General features: G+C 41.4%; 1 protein-coding gene across 5 annotated transcripts in view; it reads right to left on the bottom strand.

The window, feature by feature from the left end:
* The window catches only part of ARHGAP18 (Rho GTPase activating protein 18), a 195,174-nt gene that overhangs the window by 82,642 nt on the left and 98,374 nt on the right, over positions 1-14,158 (bottom strand). The window contains exon 1 of one of the 5 annotated variants that reach the window (XM_077776176.1): positions 2,328-2,450. The exons of the other annotated variants lie outside the window; for them this stretch is intronic. Within the exon in view, the coding sequence (XP_077632302.1) occupies positions 2,328-2,422 (95 nt within the window). The 5' untranslated portion in view covers positions 2,423-2,450. Of the gene's footprint in view, positions 1-2,327; positions 2,451-14,158 lie in introns of those variants that run through there. 5 annotated transcript variants of the gene reach the window in all.

Below are 14,158 nucleotides of genomic sequence, written 5' to 3'. Positions count from 1 at the left end.
AAAATTTAATGAGGTGACAAGCAGAACTCCTGACAGAGCAGTGATAAGCTCCTTTCCTCCTCATCGCTTCCCCCTCTACCAAAGACAGTCTTCCGGATCTGCTGTCTGCCTTTGTATCAGCACCAAACATACTAAAGCAGCGTAGGCCAAGAGTAAGAAAGCCTCACTTCTAATTCCATGTTTAATCAATGACAATCTACCAAGTCTTACTTTTTGATAGCCAAGTAAGAAAGCCAAATCGTTCCTCAACTGTGTTTTCAGAAAAACCCTTTCATAATAAAGCACACTCACAAATACATGCAGGTAGTGAATATTTATGGTCTGCTGTCCTTGGAGAGCAGGTAGTAGAGTGTAGAGGTGAAGATCACAGTCTCCTTGTCAGAAAAGCTTGGATCACATCCCAGCTCTCTGCTTGCTACCTGTATGACCTCGGTCAGGTAACTTAGCCTCTCTGAATCTCAATTTTTTTCACTTGTGGATCGAGGCCCAACAGCAAATACTACTCCTTTTCAGAGTCGTAGTGAGACCTGAATGAGCTTATGTCTACAAAATGCACGAAGCATTCTTGGCTTAAAGAACAAGGCTCAATAATGTGTATCTATTTCTATCAGCGCCTTTGATTGTAAGTTACAGACATCAACTCTGATTAAGTAGAAGAAAATGTTCCGAAAAACTGACTGGGGGCTCCCAGATCATCCTGCAGATGGGAAGAACGCCTCACTGGCCATGGAGTTGGTCAAGGGACCCTGTGGAACATGAGGCGACGCAACTCACACCACCAGTGCCTGCTGCACAGGACCCTGTCCTATTTTTCAGTGAAAGGAGAAGCCAACCTCTCAGCAAAGCCCAGAAAGGAATTCTCCAAATCAGAATGGATGCTCCAATGTTGAGCAGACAAAAGAACACCAGGTGTTCAGCCACACCACTATTATATTCTCACTGAACCCCCTTTGGAGCATCCACTGGTTTGCTCATGCCTCTCCTCCCCAGCACTCCCCATGCACTGCATGCCCATTCTGGAAGCTCACTGCTCTGGGAAGCCTTCCAACCTGACTTCTGTACCTGCTTCTTCCCTTCCCCAGCTAATTCTCTTACGAGGTACCTCATTATAAACTGATTTACATCCTGACTATAAATACTCATATACTAACAGACACAAATCCTTTCGGGAATACACAAGGCAGAGATTAGAAACAAATGGGGGCACCTGGGTGGCTCAGTCGGTTAAGTGTCCAACTTGAGCTCAGATGACCTGAGCCGAACCTGAATCTCACGGTTCATGGGTTTGAGCCCCGTGTCGGGCTCTGTGCTGACAGTTAGCTCAGAGCCTAGAGCCTGTTTCAGATTCTGTGTCTCCCTCTCTCTCTGACCCTCCCCTGCTCGCGCGCTCTCTCTCTCTTTCTCTCTCTCTCAGAAATAAATAAAAAACATTAAAAAAAAAGAAAAAAGCAAATGTACATGTGAGCCTTTTCTCCCATACCTGTTAGAAGTCTATTTCCTGTTTTTTGTCATGCTGAATAATACTCCCTCCCTTAAATCTGAGATGAATGGGGTGCCTGGGTGTTTCAGCCAGTTAAGCATCTGCCTTCAGCTCAGGTCATGATCTTGAGGCTCATGAGTTCGAGCCCTACATCAGGCTCTGTGCTAAGAGCGTGGAGCCTGCCTGGGATTCTCTCTCTCTCCTCTCTCTGCCCCTACCTTGCTTGTGCTCTCTCTCTCTCTCTCTCTCAAAATAAGTAAACTCAAAAAACGTTTGAGATGAAGCATAGTTTTTATGTTGAGGGTCAAATGCACAATTCTTACACAAATATTCTTAACAACAATAGATTCAAACTCCCATATAGAATGGAGAAAGTAGTCAGTGTCAATTAATTTCACCAAATGTTGAAGCACTCACAAATTATAATACTCGTTTTATAAAATCATTTTACTCATTTTCAGATTTAAAACAACCACTATCTTCCCACTCTAAAAAAGTGGGAATCCCACACTGCCCCAATTTTACCAAGAAAAAAAATCAATTGTTTTTTTTCTTTTCTTCCCATGGAATAACATCCCCATCTTGTGGGCACTATTGCTCAATGTTTTCAAAAATCATGATGACATCTTCAGAACGGCAACATCTCTTAATACTTCACAGGCCTAAATAAAATTGAACTACAACCCCGATTTGTCCCTTAAGCCAGATGCTCCCTTTGTCTTTAATAAATGTTTTCTACACAGAGCACTTACAAATTTAAAACAACCAAAACCCTTCTCTACTGAGTCAGGCATCAACCAGGTGCCTGCAGAAAAAGAAAAATATATATATTTGGATCCATAGATACCTAAAGAGGAAGTCTTCCCATGAAAGGGTTCTCTTCTCCCAGTGAGTAATAAACTCATTCAGGAAACATTTATTGAGATCCAGAGTGGCTTGCATGGTATTGGCTATTATCCTCAGGTCAGGATCTGCCAGGCAGAAGGCAACACACACGTGAAGGGCAAAGAGAAATTGACAAGAGCCTCCGTGGGTCCCAGCAGGCTCCTGGCCAAGGACTGGAGGCTGATAATGTCTGACTGGGCTCCCAGCCAAGAGGAGGAAGGTTACCAGGCGTCCTGAAATATGTGTGCGCAAAAGAGTTGAAAACAAGAAGGGAGTAGGGTGGAGAGACAATGGAACGATGGAAAAGCAAGAGGAAGGAGCATCATTGGTCTCCTTTTCATCAAAGGGACAAAGGAACATGCACGTCTATCAAAAAGAAGTACAAACAGAAAATGAGGAAAGAGGCTAAGAACAGTTCCCATCTCTTCTCCTTCTGTCNAGCAAGGCTGCAACTTACATTTAAAGGCCTCTAGTCACTACCTACTACCCTTTCGAAATCATATAACAAGTTTATTTGGTATTGCTTATATTCGTTTTTCCTCAAATAGTCCTTTTCTAGAGGTAGAGGCTATCATGCTCTTCACGGCCAGGACGTGATAGCAATCCACTGCTTTTAGCCATCATTTATTTCAGAATCTTTTTTTTTTTTTTTTTAACAGAACAAAGTCAACACCGCATGATAGGTCACATGTGCAGTATCAGCGTAGTATCCTCAACCACTCACCCTCAAGGCATCGGTTTATCCAAAGAGTCACCAAAAAACATGTAAAAACATTTTACAGTTTCAACAAGTCTCAGCATCTCCAAATTCTCTTTCACTTCTCTTTGTAAACCCTGAGAACAGTCAGGACAGGAGCCGTCTGGCTCATTCTGTGACCAGACCCTTTGGTCTGCCATTCAAGACCCTGGGAGCGCTGCCCCAGCTTTTTGCCCCATCTGGACTCCACCTACTTCTCCCTTCAAAGACCCTACCCTGTCCAGAAGCACTTGCCGAGCTCCTCTGACTCAGGCACCCCATCCTGTCTCACACTCTCCTTACAACGCTACAATCCCAGATGCTGATGGGACCCCGGTCTGAGAGTCTGCTGCTACAGGGACAGGTGCGGGCTTCAGTCCCAACAATGCTGTCACTCAGTGTACAGAGAGCTTTGGGCAAACTGCCTAACTTCTCGGAGCATCCCTTTCCTCATTTGTAAAATTAAATAAAAATACCCATCAGGGCGCCTGGGTAGCTCAGTGGGTTAAACCTCCAGCTCCTTATTTTGGTTCAGGTCATGATCTCACGGTCGTGGCATCGAGTGCAGAGCTTGCTTGGGATTCTCGCTCTCCCTCTCTCTGCCCTTCCCCCACTCTCACACACACACTCTCTCTCTCTCTCAAAATAAACTTTTTAATTTTGAAAAATAAAAAAATAAAAGTATCTATCTTGCATGGCTTATGGACTGGAAATAATATTTGCAAAGGCCCAAATACCATATAATAGATAACCCAATAAACCAAGGTCATGATTCAAAAAGGAAACACTGTGAGCGCCTCAAGTCCAGAGAAATAAAGCCATCACAAGAGGGGCTAGGGTTAAAGCTGTCCACTCCGGGAGAGCAGGGTCAGTGCCTTCCTCTGTTTTGTGAAGTTAGGACACCATCCACTGTGTTTTACATTTAACCAGCCCTTTTTAAATAGCAACAGAAAAAAAAGGCAATTAAATAACATGCACCAAAATGTTGATATAACTAGCTTCAGGCACTGGCATTACTGGCAATTTACAGGTTTTTTTTTTAATTTGTTGTTTTCAATATTAACCCAGTTTTCTAGAGTGAGCAACATTATACAGTGCTTTGCTCAGTGTATGCAATATCTCACCATAATTTTGGAGCCCCAGCCCCATTACGCGTTGCAAACAGAAGTTATATTAACAACTGTTTCCTTTTTCAGTTGATTTTAAGTCTATCCATCCTGTCAAACTTTGTCCAATTTTTCTCCTCAAAAACTTATGCTTACATAAAGCAACTTAATCTGGACTGTAACAGTTTTTGTTAGAATCTCCTTAAACCTTGCTCCAAAATAGCCCCTCAGAATTTCATTTGTGATCATCGTGAGCACTGATGCTGGATATCAAGTTCAAACTTTCTCTGGTTTAAAACCAACTTAAAAAAAAAAGCGCCCATTGTCCATCAATAGATGAATGGATAAAAAAGATGCGGTAAGTATGTATGCACGTATATACATACATATGTATATACACAAACATACACACATACAATGGACTACTACTCAGCCATAAAAAAGAATGAAATCTTGCCATTTGCAACAACATGGATGGGTCTAAAGAGTATAATCAGTAAGTGAAATAAGGGAAAGACAGATACCATATGATTTCACTCATATGTGGAATTAAAGAAGCAAAGCAAAGAAAAAAGAGACAAACCAAAAATAGACTTCTAACTATAGAGAATAAATGATGGTTACCAGAGAGGAGGCGGGGGGAATGGGTACAATAGGTGATAGGGATTAAGGATAAGCATTGGGTGTGGTATGGAAGTGTGGCATCACCACATTGTGCACCTGAAAGCTCCTGCACTGACGGTAGGAATGCAAACGGGTGCAGCCACTGTGAAATACACTATGGAGTTGCCTACAAAGTTAAGAATAGAACTACCCTACAATCCAGCATTGGATCACTGGATATAGATCCAAAGAATAAGAAAACACTAATTCCAAAGGATATATGTACTCCTATGCTTATTGCAGCATTATTTCTAACAGCCAAACTATGGAAGCAGCCGGAGTGTCCATTGGCAGATGAAAGATGTGGTATGTCTACATGTATGTATCTATGTATATATGTATATGTGCATATAGATATATTGGAATATCATTCAGTCATAAGAACAAAATCCTGACATTTGCAACAACATGGAGAACTGCAGGCAAACTAAGCAAAATAAGCCAGCCAGAGAAAGACAAATACCTACGATTTCGCTCATAGGTGGACTTTAAGAAACAAAAGAAAGGGGGAGAAAAAAGACAAACCAAACACAAAATAAAACAAAACAAAAACCCAGCTTAACTACAAGGAACTAATAGTTACCAGAGAAGAGGGGGGTGAGGGTGGAGGGGTTGGAGTATAGATGAAATATGTGAAGGGGATTAAGAGTACACTTATCTTGATGACCACTGAGCAATGTATTGCCTTCCTGAATCACTCTATGGTATACCTGAAAATAATATAACAACATAGGTTACCGGTACTGGAATCAAAATTAAAAAAAATAAATTAAGGGGCACCTGTGTGGCTTAGTCAGTTAAGCAACTGACCTTCAGCTCAGATCATGAACCCGCAGTTGGTGAGTTCGAGCCCCATGTTGGGCTCTATGCTGACAGCTCAGAGCCTGGAGCTTGCTTCAAAGTCTGTGTCTCCCCCTCTCTCTCTCCGCCCCTCCCCTGCTCATGTTCTCTCTCCCTCCTTCCTTCCCTCTCTCTCTCTGTCTCTGTCTCTCAAAAATAAACATTAAAAAAAGTTTAATAAAAAGATTAAATAAATAAAAAGGAAGCAAACCTAAGCAATCCCACACTGTATTTTAAAAGATGTCTCATTATTTTGACATTTATACTTTTTCTTATGGCAGGTATCTATAGTCACTTGTAGTTTTAATATTTTAGGCATTCTTTAATATATTATACCACCTTACAAGAAGAAGATTCAGAAATTCTCCAATTAAAAACTAAAGTGGCAATAGCAGGCCTAATGAAACAGAAAGGAAGATCGCATATCACGGGTAACTTTCTTCCTGGGTTCTGGTAGAGGACCTTTCACGCTACTGATGAGTGATGCGACCGTGTCATAACATATAAAAAATAAACTTCCAGAATAAAGGGATACACACTGGTGGGTACCTCAGTTATTTGAACAACTTTCACCACCTACTGCATATGGAAAAGGAGAGTNGGAAGTCGTAACTCCTATTTTTTAATGCCCTCCCACCTCTGCTCTTCTCCGTGGCCTGCCAAACCCACACTCTTCTCACTCTCACTCCATCTGCCTACAACAGCAGGAAACACGCTCTCCCCAAGGACCCATCCTGTGCTTCCCCTCCAGATAGATCTCAACCTCTTCAGGCCTTCCTGGATTCACAAGGAGTGTCTGCTTTCCACTCAATTCCCATCCTGATGAGGTCCGTTTTCAACACTTCCCAGTTTAGAAAATCTCCCTCTTCAAATCTTAACAGTCACAGAGCTGCAGTATTTTAGAGATGTCAGAAGTTAGAAATGTTGAAGATTCTCTGGTGAAGTGGTTCTTGACCTTAACACACTTGCTCTGAAGAGATCACATATTTTATCATCTCTACCTTTACCATACCCGAGTGAAATTCTGATCATTTATCTCTACGTAATTTTAATAAGATGTGTGTGTATAGGCATACACATATCATATTATTAAGGGAAATAATTCAAAATACTATGCATTTCAATAAGTGGATGTTTGTATACTAAAAGACATAAGGAAGTAGTCCACTGCTTATACCTACTCATAATGAGCGAGTTTAGATTTGAGGAAAAAATATCAGAAAAAATACCTCCTAAGAAAATACAAAATAAGAGATCAAAGGGATCAGTAGTGGATGGAATTAAAAACCTGAGTTAAGAGAAGCAGAAAGGAAACATTTTTATAGGACATTCTTCAGGAATGCCAAACGGGTCATTCTGAAGTCATGACGGACCCCAGACAATTCTTAGTTTGGTGGGACCATTGTGAAACTATAGGATGTCTCACACAAGCTCAGTCCTGCAAACAATGAATGAGAGGCCATAAAACAACCCCAGAAACTTCCAAAATGCCCTTTAGAGGGCAATACCGCCCCCACTGAGAAGTACAGACACAGTTCAACTCTCCTCACCCTCATTTTGCCTTTTAGCACACAGAGGCCCTGCAAGGGTAAGTGATTATACTCACAGCAGGTTACTGACAATGACACAGCTGGTTTCAGAAACAAGTCTCATAATCAACACACACACACACACACACACACACACTTCCCGTCCCCTCTGTCTCCTGCTCCTGGCTCAGATTTTTCACCCCTGCCCTCTGCAATCATCACCCTTGGAATTTAAACATCTGTGTCATCCTGCCCCCCCACCTCACGCATTCCCCCCCTCATTGTGTATGCTGACTTGTCCCCATTGCACATCAAGTCTCATTAACGTGGTCACAGCCTGAGCCTTATTAACTCAAATCACAAAGATTTCTAATTCAGTGCTCCCCATCTTGAAGCACAGCCAACCTCCTGACAGCCTCTGGGACCTTCCAGTTCTCCGCCACTCATTATGTCAGTTTCTGTCCACCACTACCCCCTCCGCCCCCACCACCCCATCTCTCAGTACCCAGGAGAACTCATTCAACACAGATCCTTCTGCACAGCCCATCAGACATACCCTGAATCTTACTTTAATGCCCCACTGCTGGCTTCTTCCTTAGTCGTTCCTTACTTCCTAAAAATGTAAAGCATGTTAAAGTCTGTACCCAAGCAGACCTGTGATACTTCACATTCATCAGCTTCAGTACCACTCTATTCAAAGTAGCTCCTTCTGGCTGCCTGAAAATGTCTTTCAGGCTGCCCCAAATCTACTGAAGTAATCCCTGATTTAATCCACCTATAGAGTCAACAACTTTGCTTTTACAATAATCAGGCAATAAGTTATGAGGACATCCCTGCCAAAAATGTCTCTGTTCATGCTCTACGTCCAAGTGAAATGCCCCCTTTCTGAAAAAGCAAGTGTCAGATTTCCTTCAAAATCTGGTTCCTGTTAATATCCTCGATGAAGCTTTCAAGCTCTTGACCCATACTGATCTCTGAATTCTCACATTATTAATGATGACAGATTTACAGAGATGAAAGAAATCTTTAGATGACCTAGTCAAATCATTTTATTTTTCAGATGAAGGAAAGAGGATCCAGGGAGGTGAGGAAACAGTCTCTGGTGGTTTGCAGACAGGCTGCAACTCCATCCTGCCTTCCTGCCCGTTTCTTTCAAATGCACCAATGAGCAATTTGAAAACATACGCAGTCCTTCCAAAAAAAAAAAAAAAATCAGAAAAACTTTGTTTAAAAACATGCTTTTGGATAAATTGTAGAAAGATAATTCTACGATGCTTTGTGCTGTCATTCATTCAGTGCTTAAAATGGAAAGGTTTTCATTTGCTACATATTTTCATACTACATGGAAATTTAATGCAAATATCGAGTTCCTATTTTGCTTCTTCATTTCAATTTTTTAAGTCAAAAACCACCTCCAGTTTGCTTTCAACGATACTATAGCCATGCCAAACAACCCTAAATGGAGTAACCAAATGAATATCCCAAGTGAAGCTTTTTTTTTCTTTGGTTTTATCACATTTTGGTTTCAAACCAGGTTTATTTTACATTTGTTTTTCCGCTTTATTTTATAACTGTATAGGAAGGATGAAGTAAAGAAAATCACAATATTTAATCTGAAATCACTTCTTAAAGTCCTGAAGTGTGGTTTGCATGCCTTAACTACTGTTAATTAGTCAGCAATGATTCACAAACTTCAAGCTCATGGGATCTGCCTTCTTGGAATTTTTCGGCCCGCACCCACTTAGGTGATAAATGCCTCAAATGACGAGATCATTTCCATTCTTTTCAACAGCTTCTCACACTAGTTGCTTTTCTAACACTGACATACCATAAGTCCACTCTTTTTAATGGTATCTAAAGAAAAGCACCGCCAAACCCCAGAATACCAACTCATTTCAGATCTGCAGGTAATATTACTATACTAGATGTACTTCATCAGCCTTCAATATCTAATGTTTCTATCCGTTGAAGAACTTCTATCCTTTGAAGTTATTTTATGCTCTATTTTAAACACAATCAAAATGTGGAAAGGGAAAGTGATATTCTCCCAAAGCCACTCAACTGAATGACAAATTAGGGAAAGGTTTCAAAGATACTGGCTCACATTTCATTTTCTTAATCTCTGGACCCACAGAGTAATTCACACACACACATCCACCCCTTTCTCTGAAAGAGGTTTTAAGTCACTGATCTGATTTGAGCTTCTTCCCAACTCTGCTTTAAGCTTTTAATCTCTCCATCACTAAGGAAATACGCCTTACTGAAGTATTTTATAAACTGTCTAAAAATTTAAATTAACTCTTTTTATCTCCATGAAAGCTGCTCAGTGAAATTCTCATTATTACAACCATCCAATACTGAAGCAAACTAATGTCAGATGTCAGCGAGGTAGGTGATACTCGTGAACATCTACGACACAGGTCTGTGACACAAAGAAGTGAGGCCATGGACTGCCTGCCTGGCTCTATTATTAACTATGTAATCTTGAATATGTCACTTATCTCTCTGGCCTACTTCTTTCCTTGTAAGTCAAGGGAGTAGCAAATATGAAACATTTAAGTTTCAAAATCCTATGGTTCTAGAAAATTACAAAACAAAATAGACATTTTTCTGTTACATGCCTCAATGAAGAAAATATATTTTCTTAAATATATACACACACAGTTGGTCTCTCATGAGAGCTAAACTATGACCCTCTTGTTTATAACAGCAGCGCATCATCTCCTATTAAGTGTGGCCAAGTGAATCTGTAAATAATTCATAAGTTTATATTTTCGTAAGGTGTCACGTCTATTTTTCATTTCTTAAAATGTTGACAGAACTGTGAGTAAAGAAGCAAGAGGGAATAACATAATGGCGATACCAGGAGCTTGCCCTTCCCTTACTGAGCTCTTACCATCAGCCAGGACATTTGCATGGGCGTTTTTGCATTTCCTCCTCACAACAACCTGACTATTCCAGTGCACCAGGTGAGAAACAGAAGGACAAGGTGGTTCAATAACTTGACAAGGTTGCACTTAGTAGGAGGTCTGGATTCAGTAAAGCACCTTTGGCTCATTCGGATGGCTAACCCGTTCGCATCGCAGCCTCTAATTAAAGAGGCCAAGTAGCAATGTGAAGGTTAGTTCAGTCTGACACTAACTGGCTACGTGACACCGGAACCCCTTTTCCACAACTCCAATGATGGTGGATTTTGGAGCCACTTTAGCGTTCCACTACCTGGTGGCTGTACCAGGGGAAATCCACGCACACGTTTACCACAGACACCTAAGACGACTGGCATTTGTCTCAGGAGCATCTCTTACAGCCACCGGCATTTGCCTTGCTGTGTATCAATGGATCTATAAGCCAAGGAAGCAGCCTTGGCTCCCAGCCCTAAGAGACATGAGAAGGTATTTCAGAAGGAGTAAGAAACAGGGACTTGTACTTCCCCTACCCTTGTTTCTTGTAGGATACTGGTAATCAGTCCCCCTCCGTTATGTCCCTTGGACTGCCTGTGCTGCCAATCAAATAGCTCTCAAAGCCAGACCAACTCTCACTCCAAGTTCAGCCAGTAGCTGCCCCGCACCACCCTCCTCCACCTCACTCTGCTTGTGCTTGCCCACCGCTGAAGGAGCAAATGTATTCCATATAAAGACTGACCAATAAGTGACCAGAGAGCATTCTAAATGGCAGCTCTCATTTCTGCTAAAAACATAAAACAGATCCACCCAAAAAACCCTGATTAGTATCACTGAGGTCTGGCACCTGATGTGGTACCGAAAGTGTCAGACTCTGATTCTTTCCTGGCTACACTCCAGAAGAGGCTGTTGAATGGTAAGAAAAGTGGGAGAAAATAGGGAGAGCAGATGAGGCCAAGTTGCCTCACATCTGACATGGTCAGTCATCATCCCTGCGGTAGATGGGAAAGTAATAAAGCTGTGGCGAGAGCAGTCAATGTCTTCTTACATATGAAGGTGGTAAGAACTGCTAGTTTTGCTTCCTGACCACTTGTAAGGGTTAAGTGCCCCTCTCCCCATGAGCTGCAGGGGACAACAGGTCAAACACTACCACTAGAACCTTCACCACTGGGTAATCCATTAAATATGGCTTAAAGTAGCCAAGGAATCTTCACCAAAGAAATCACAAAACTATCCCAAATCAACCAGTGACTCTCTAGAAAGTGCTGTGCATGCCATGAACATGCTCGTCACACCCCATAGGTCGCTTATGGGCTCTTAGACCCTTAGCATGTCCAAAGTCAGAGCTCATGCGAAAAACATTCCTTTGCCAATTTTTATGAAGATGGAATAAAAACACTCTACTCATCTATGGAGTTCAGCATCACTACTACATTTGCAGAATGTCAGTATTAGAGTGTTACAGTAATACTGTTTAAAATGCCTGGAAAAATGGGGCACGTGGGTGGCTCAGTCGGTTGAGCATCCAACCAGGTCATGATCCAGCTCAGGTCATGATCTCGTGGTTCCGTGAGTTCAAGCCCCGCATCAGGCTCTGTGTGGGACAGCCTGGAGCCCGCTTCAGATTCTGTGTCTCCCTCTCTCTCTGCCCCTTCCCTGTCTCTTCCCTCTCTCTCTACAAATAGTGAACTTAAAAAAATTTTATTTTAAATAATAAAATGCCTGGAAAATAAGACGCATGGAGCAGGCACTTCATTTAATAACATTCATCAGTAATTCCAGGTTCTGTTCTTTCTATCACCAGTTGTGTGAGTAACCTTGAGCAGCCATTAAATATTTATCAGTGATTGTAGGTTCTGTTCCTGGTACCATTACCAGCTGGCTGTGGGTTACCTTCAACAGCCATTTTACCTCTCCCAACCTGTATCCTCAGGTACCAAAGAAAGAGTTAAGTGAAACAGTCCCCTTGATTACAAGGTAAAGGTATTAGCCTTGAAAATTATTTAAGAAAGAGTGATTTGCCTGAAAACAGGTGAAGAACCATCTGTACATTTAAAAAACAAAAAACAAGGAAAATCGCATATTCAGGGACAGTACCGTTGAATTTTTATATTGCCGAACCTAGATAAGCATATCACAAGGCCAGATCTGAAACTGTAAATTAAGAGATTGTCAGAGTCCCAGGACAAAGGTCCAGTTTCATTACTGATACATTCTTCATCACCTGCTTTTGTTGTTCATAAAAAAAAAAAAAAAAAAATCACACTCGCTCAAGATTATGAGTAGCTAGTTTCAGTCGATCTGATGAACTCTCCCTTTCGTGAAGCATAACCACTTAAAATGCTGGCTCTAAAAGGAATAAGGCACTGTCTTAAAGTATTTAGAGCCTGCTGCTTCATTAGATTAGACTTACCTGTGCTATTCCTCAAAGTCCCAAAGCTGTCCTAAAATTGAATGAATGCTTGGAGAACACTTGATGACAGACAAATAACAATGGTTAAAATATTTTTCAGAATTTTGTCACTAATAAGAGTATACTGAAAGGCTCACTGGCTCTTTCCCTGGACACACATTCCCCATCTTCTGTGGTCTTACCAATGCCATTCATGAGTTGCTTCTTCCTTCTATGGCTGTGGTTTCCTTGTCCTTCCAAAAACCTTTGCTCCCAAACCTTACCACCTGAAGCATCAGCCAGGATTGAAGCTTCACGCACAGAAATACTACTACCATCAAAGCCAAGAGTAATTGTAATGTGTGAAGGGAAAAGCGATACCAGGTAGCAGTAATTTGGGGGCACCTGGATGGCTCAGTCAGTTCGGCTCAGGTCCTGGGTTCCAGCCCCATGTCGGGCTCTGCACTCACAGTTGGGAGCCTGCTTGGGATTCTCTATCCCTCTCTTTCTGCACTTCCCCCACTCGTGCCCATTCTCTCTCTCTCTCTCTCTCCCTCTCTCTCTGTCTTAATAAACTTTAAAAAGAAGATAGCAGTAACTTAACTTAAAATAAAACTTGTGTATGAGTACCATCCAAATTTTGTTTACAATTATGCTTCACAATTCCAAAAAGTAGAATCAAGTCTGTGGTTGTAAGAAAATGATGAAAGGGCAATTAGGTACCTACGAGAATGCTAGGCTCACCGTGGGGGAGGGGCAGCTTTCATAAGGGTGGTGGAGGGCTATGAAACCCGCCCGTCTGAACCCCAGGGATCCATATGGGTAGGCTCTTTTCAGTCTCCCAGCAATGTTTACAGAAAACATGAAATAAAATTCCACCTTACTTTTCTGAACACATATTTGAACCTAAAGGTGTCATTGTCTAGAAAGTTCCAGTACTCCATCTTTTTCTAAATCAAGGATGACACATTAGTGCACAAGAAAAATTGTATAGGTAAAGCCATTGCTCAGACATATCCAATGCACTCAGCAAAATGCAAGAGCCACTGATTAAGCTCATGCAATCTACAAATGTTTCTTATTACCTACTCTGTATTAGTCCCTATTCTAGGCACTAGGGATACTGCGGCAAACAGAACAGACAAAAATCCCCATCTTTGTGTATCAAATACATTGTAGTTTAGAAAACAAAACAGCTCTAAAAGGTGCCTAGGGAAACACTGGAATTTCTTTCACCTGTACTGCATATTAAATCATAATTATCTTTGGTGTGANTCCAGGAATTAAGATTTAATTAGTTTAGAGTATGGCTTGAGTTTTGGAATTTTAAACTTCTTTAAATTAAAACTTTGAATCCAAATGTAAGATTTATGTGTATTCATTTCCCATTTTAAAACATTCCTAAGTACTCAAGTTTTTCACAAGAAAAGCTGGGGAAAAGAAATCAATCATCAATGTTCACTAGGTTGTCTTAGACAGGATATTGTCCTGAGTACGAAATTCAGCAACTTAGAAGCCAAAAGCTGCTTTTCAGTGAAAGGAATTATTTCAGATTCACCAATTCTTTTTTGGGGGGCGGGGAGGGGGGAGAGAACATGTGCACGCAAGTGGGGGGGGGGCAGCGGGG

The sequence above is a fragment of the Crocuta crocuta genome, unplaced genomic scaffold (assembly GCF_008692635.1).
Source record: "Crocuta crocuta isolate KB4526 unplaced genomic scaffold, BGI_CrCroc_1.0 scaffold25, whole genome shotgun sequence".
Lineage (NCBI taxonomy): Eukaryota > Metazoa > Chordata > Mammalia > Carnivora > Hyaenidae > Crocuta > Crocuta crocuta.
The sequence above is the reverse complement of the archived record's forward strand: the minus strand, read 5'-3'. Positions and strand labels throughout refer to the sequence as shown.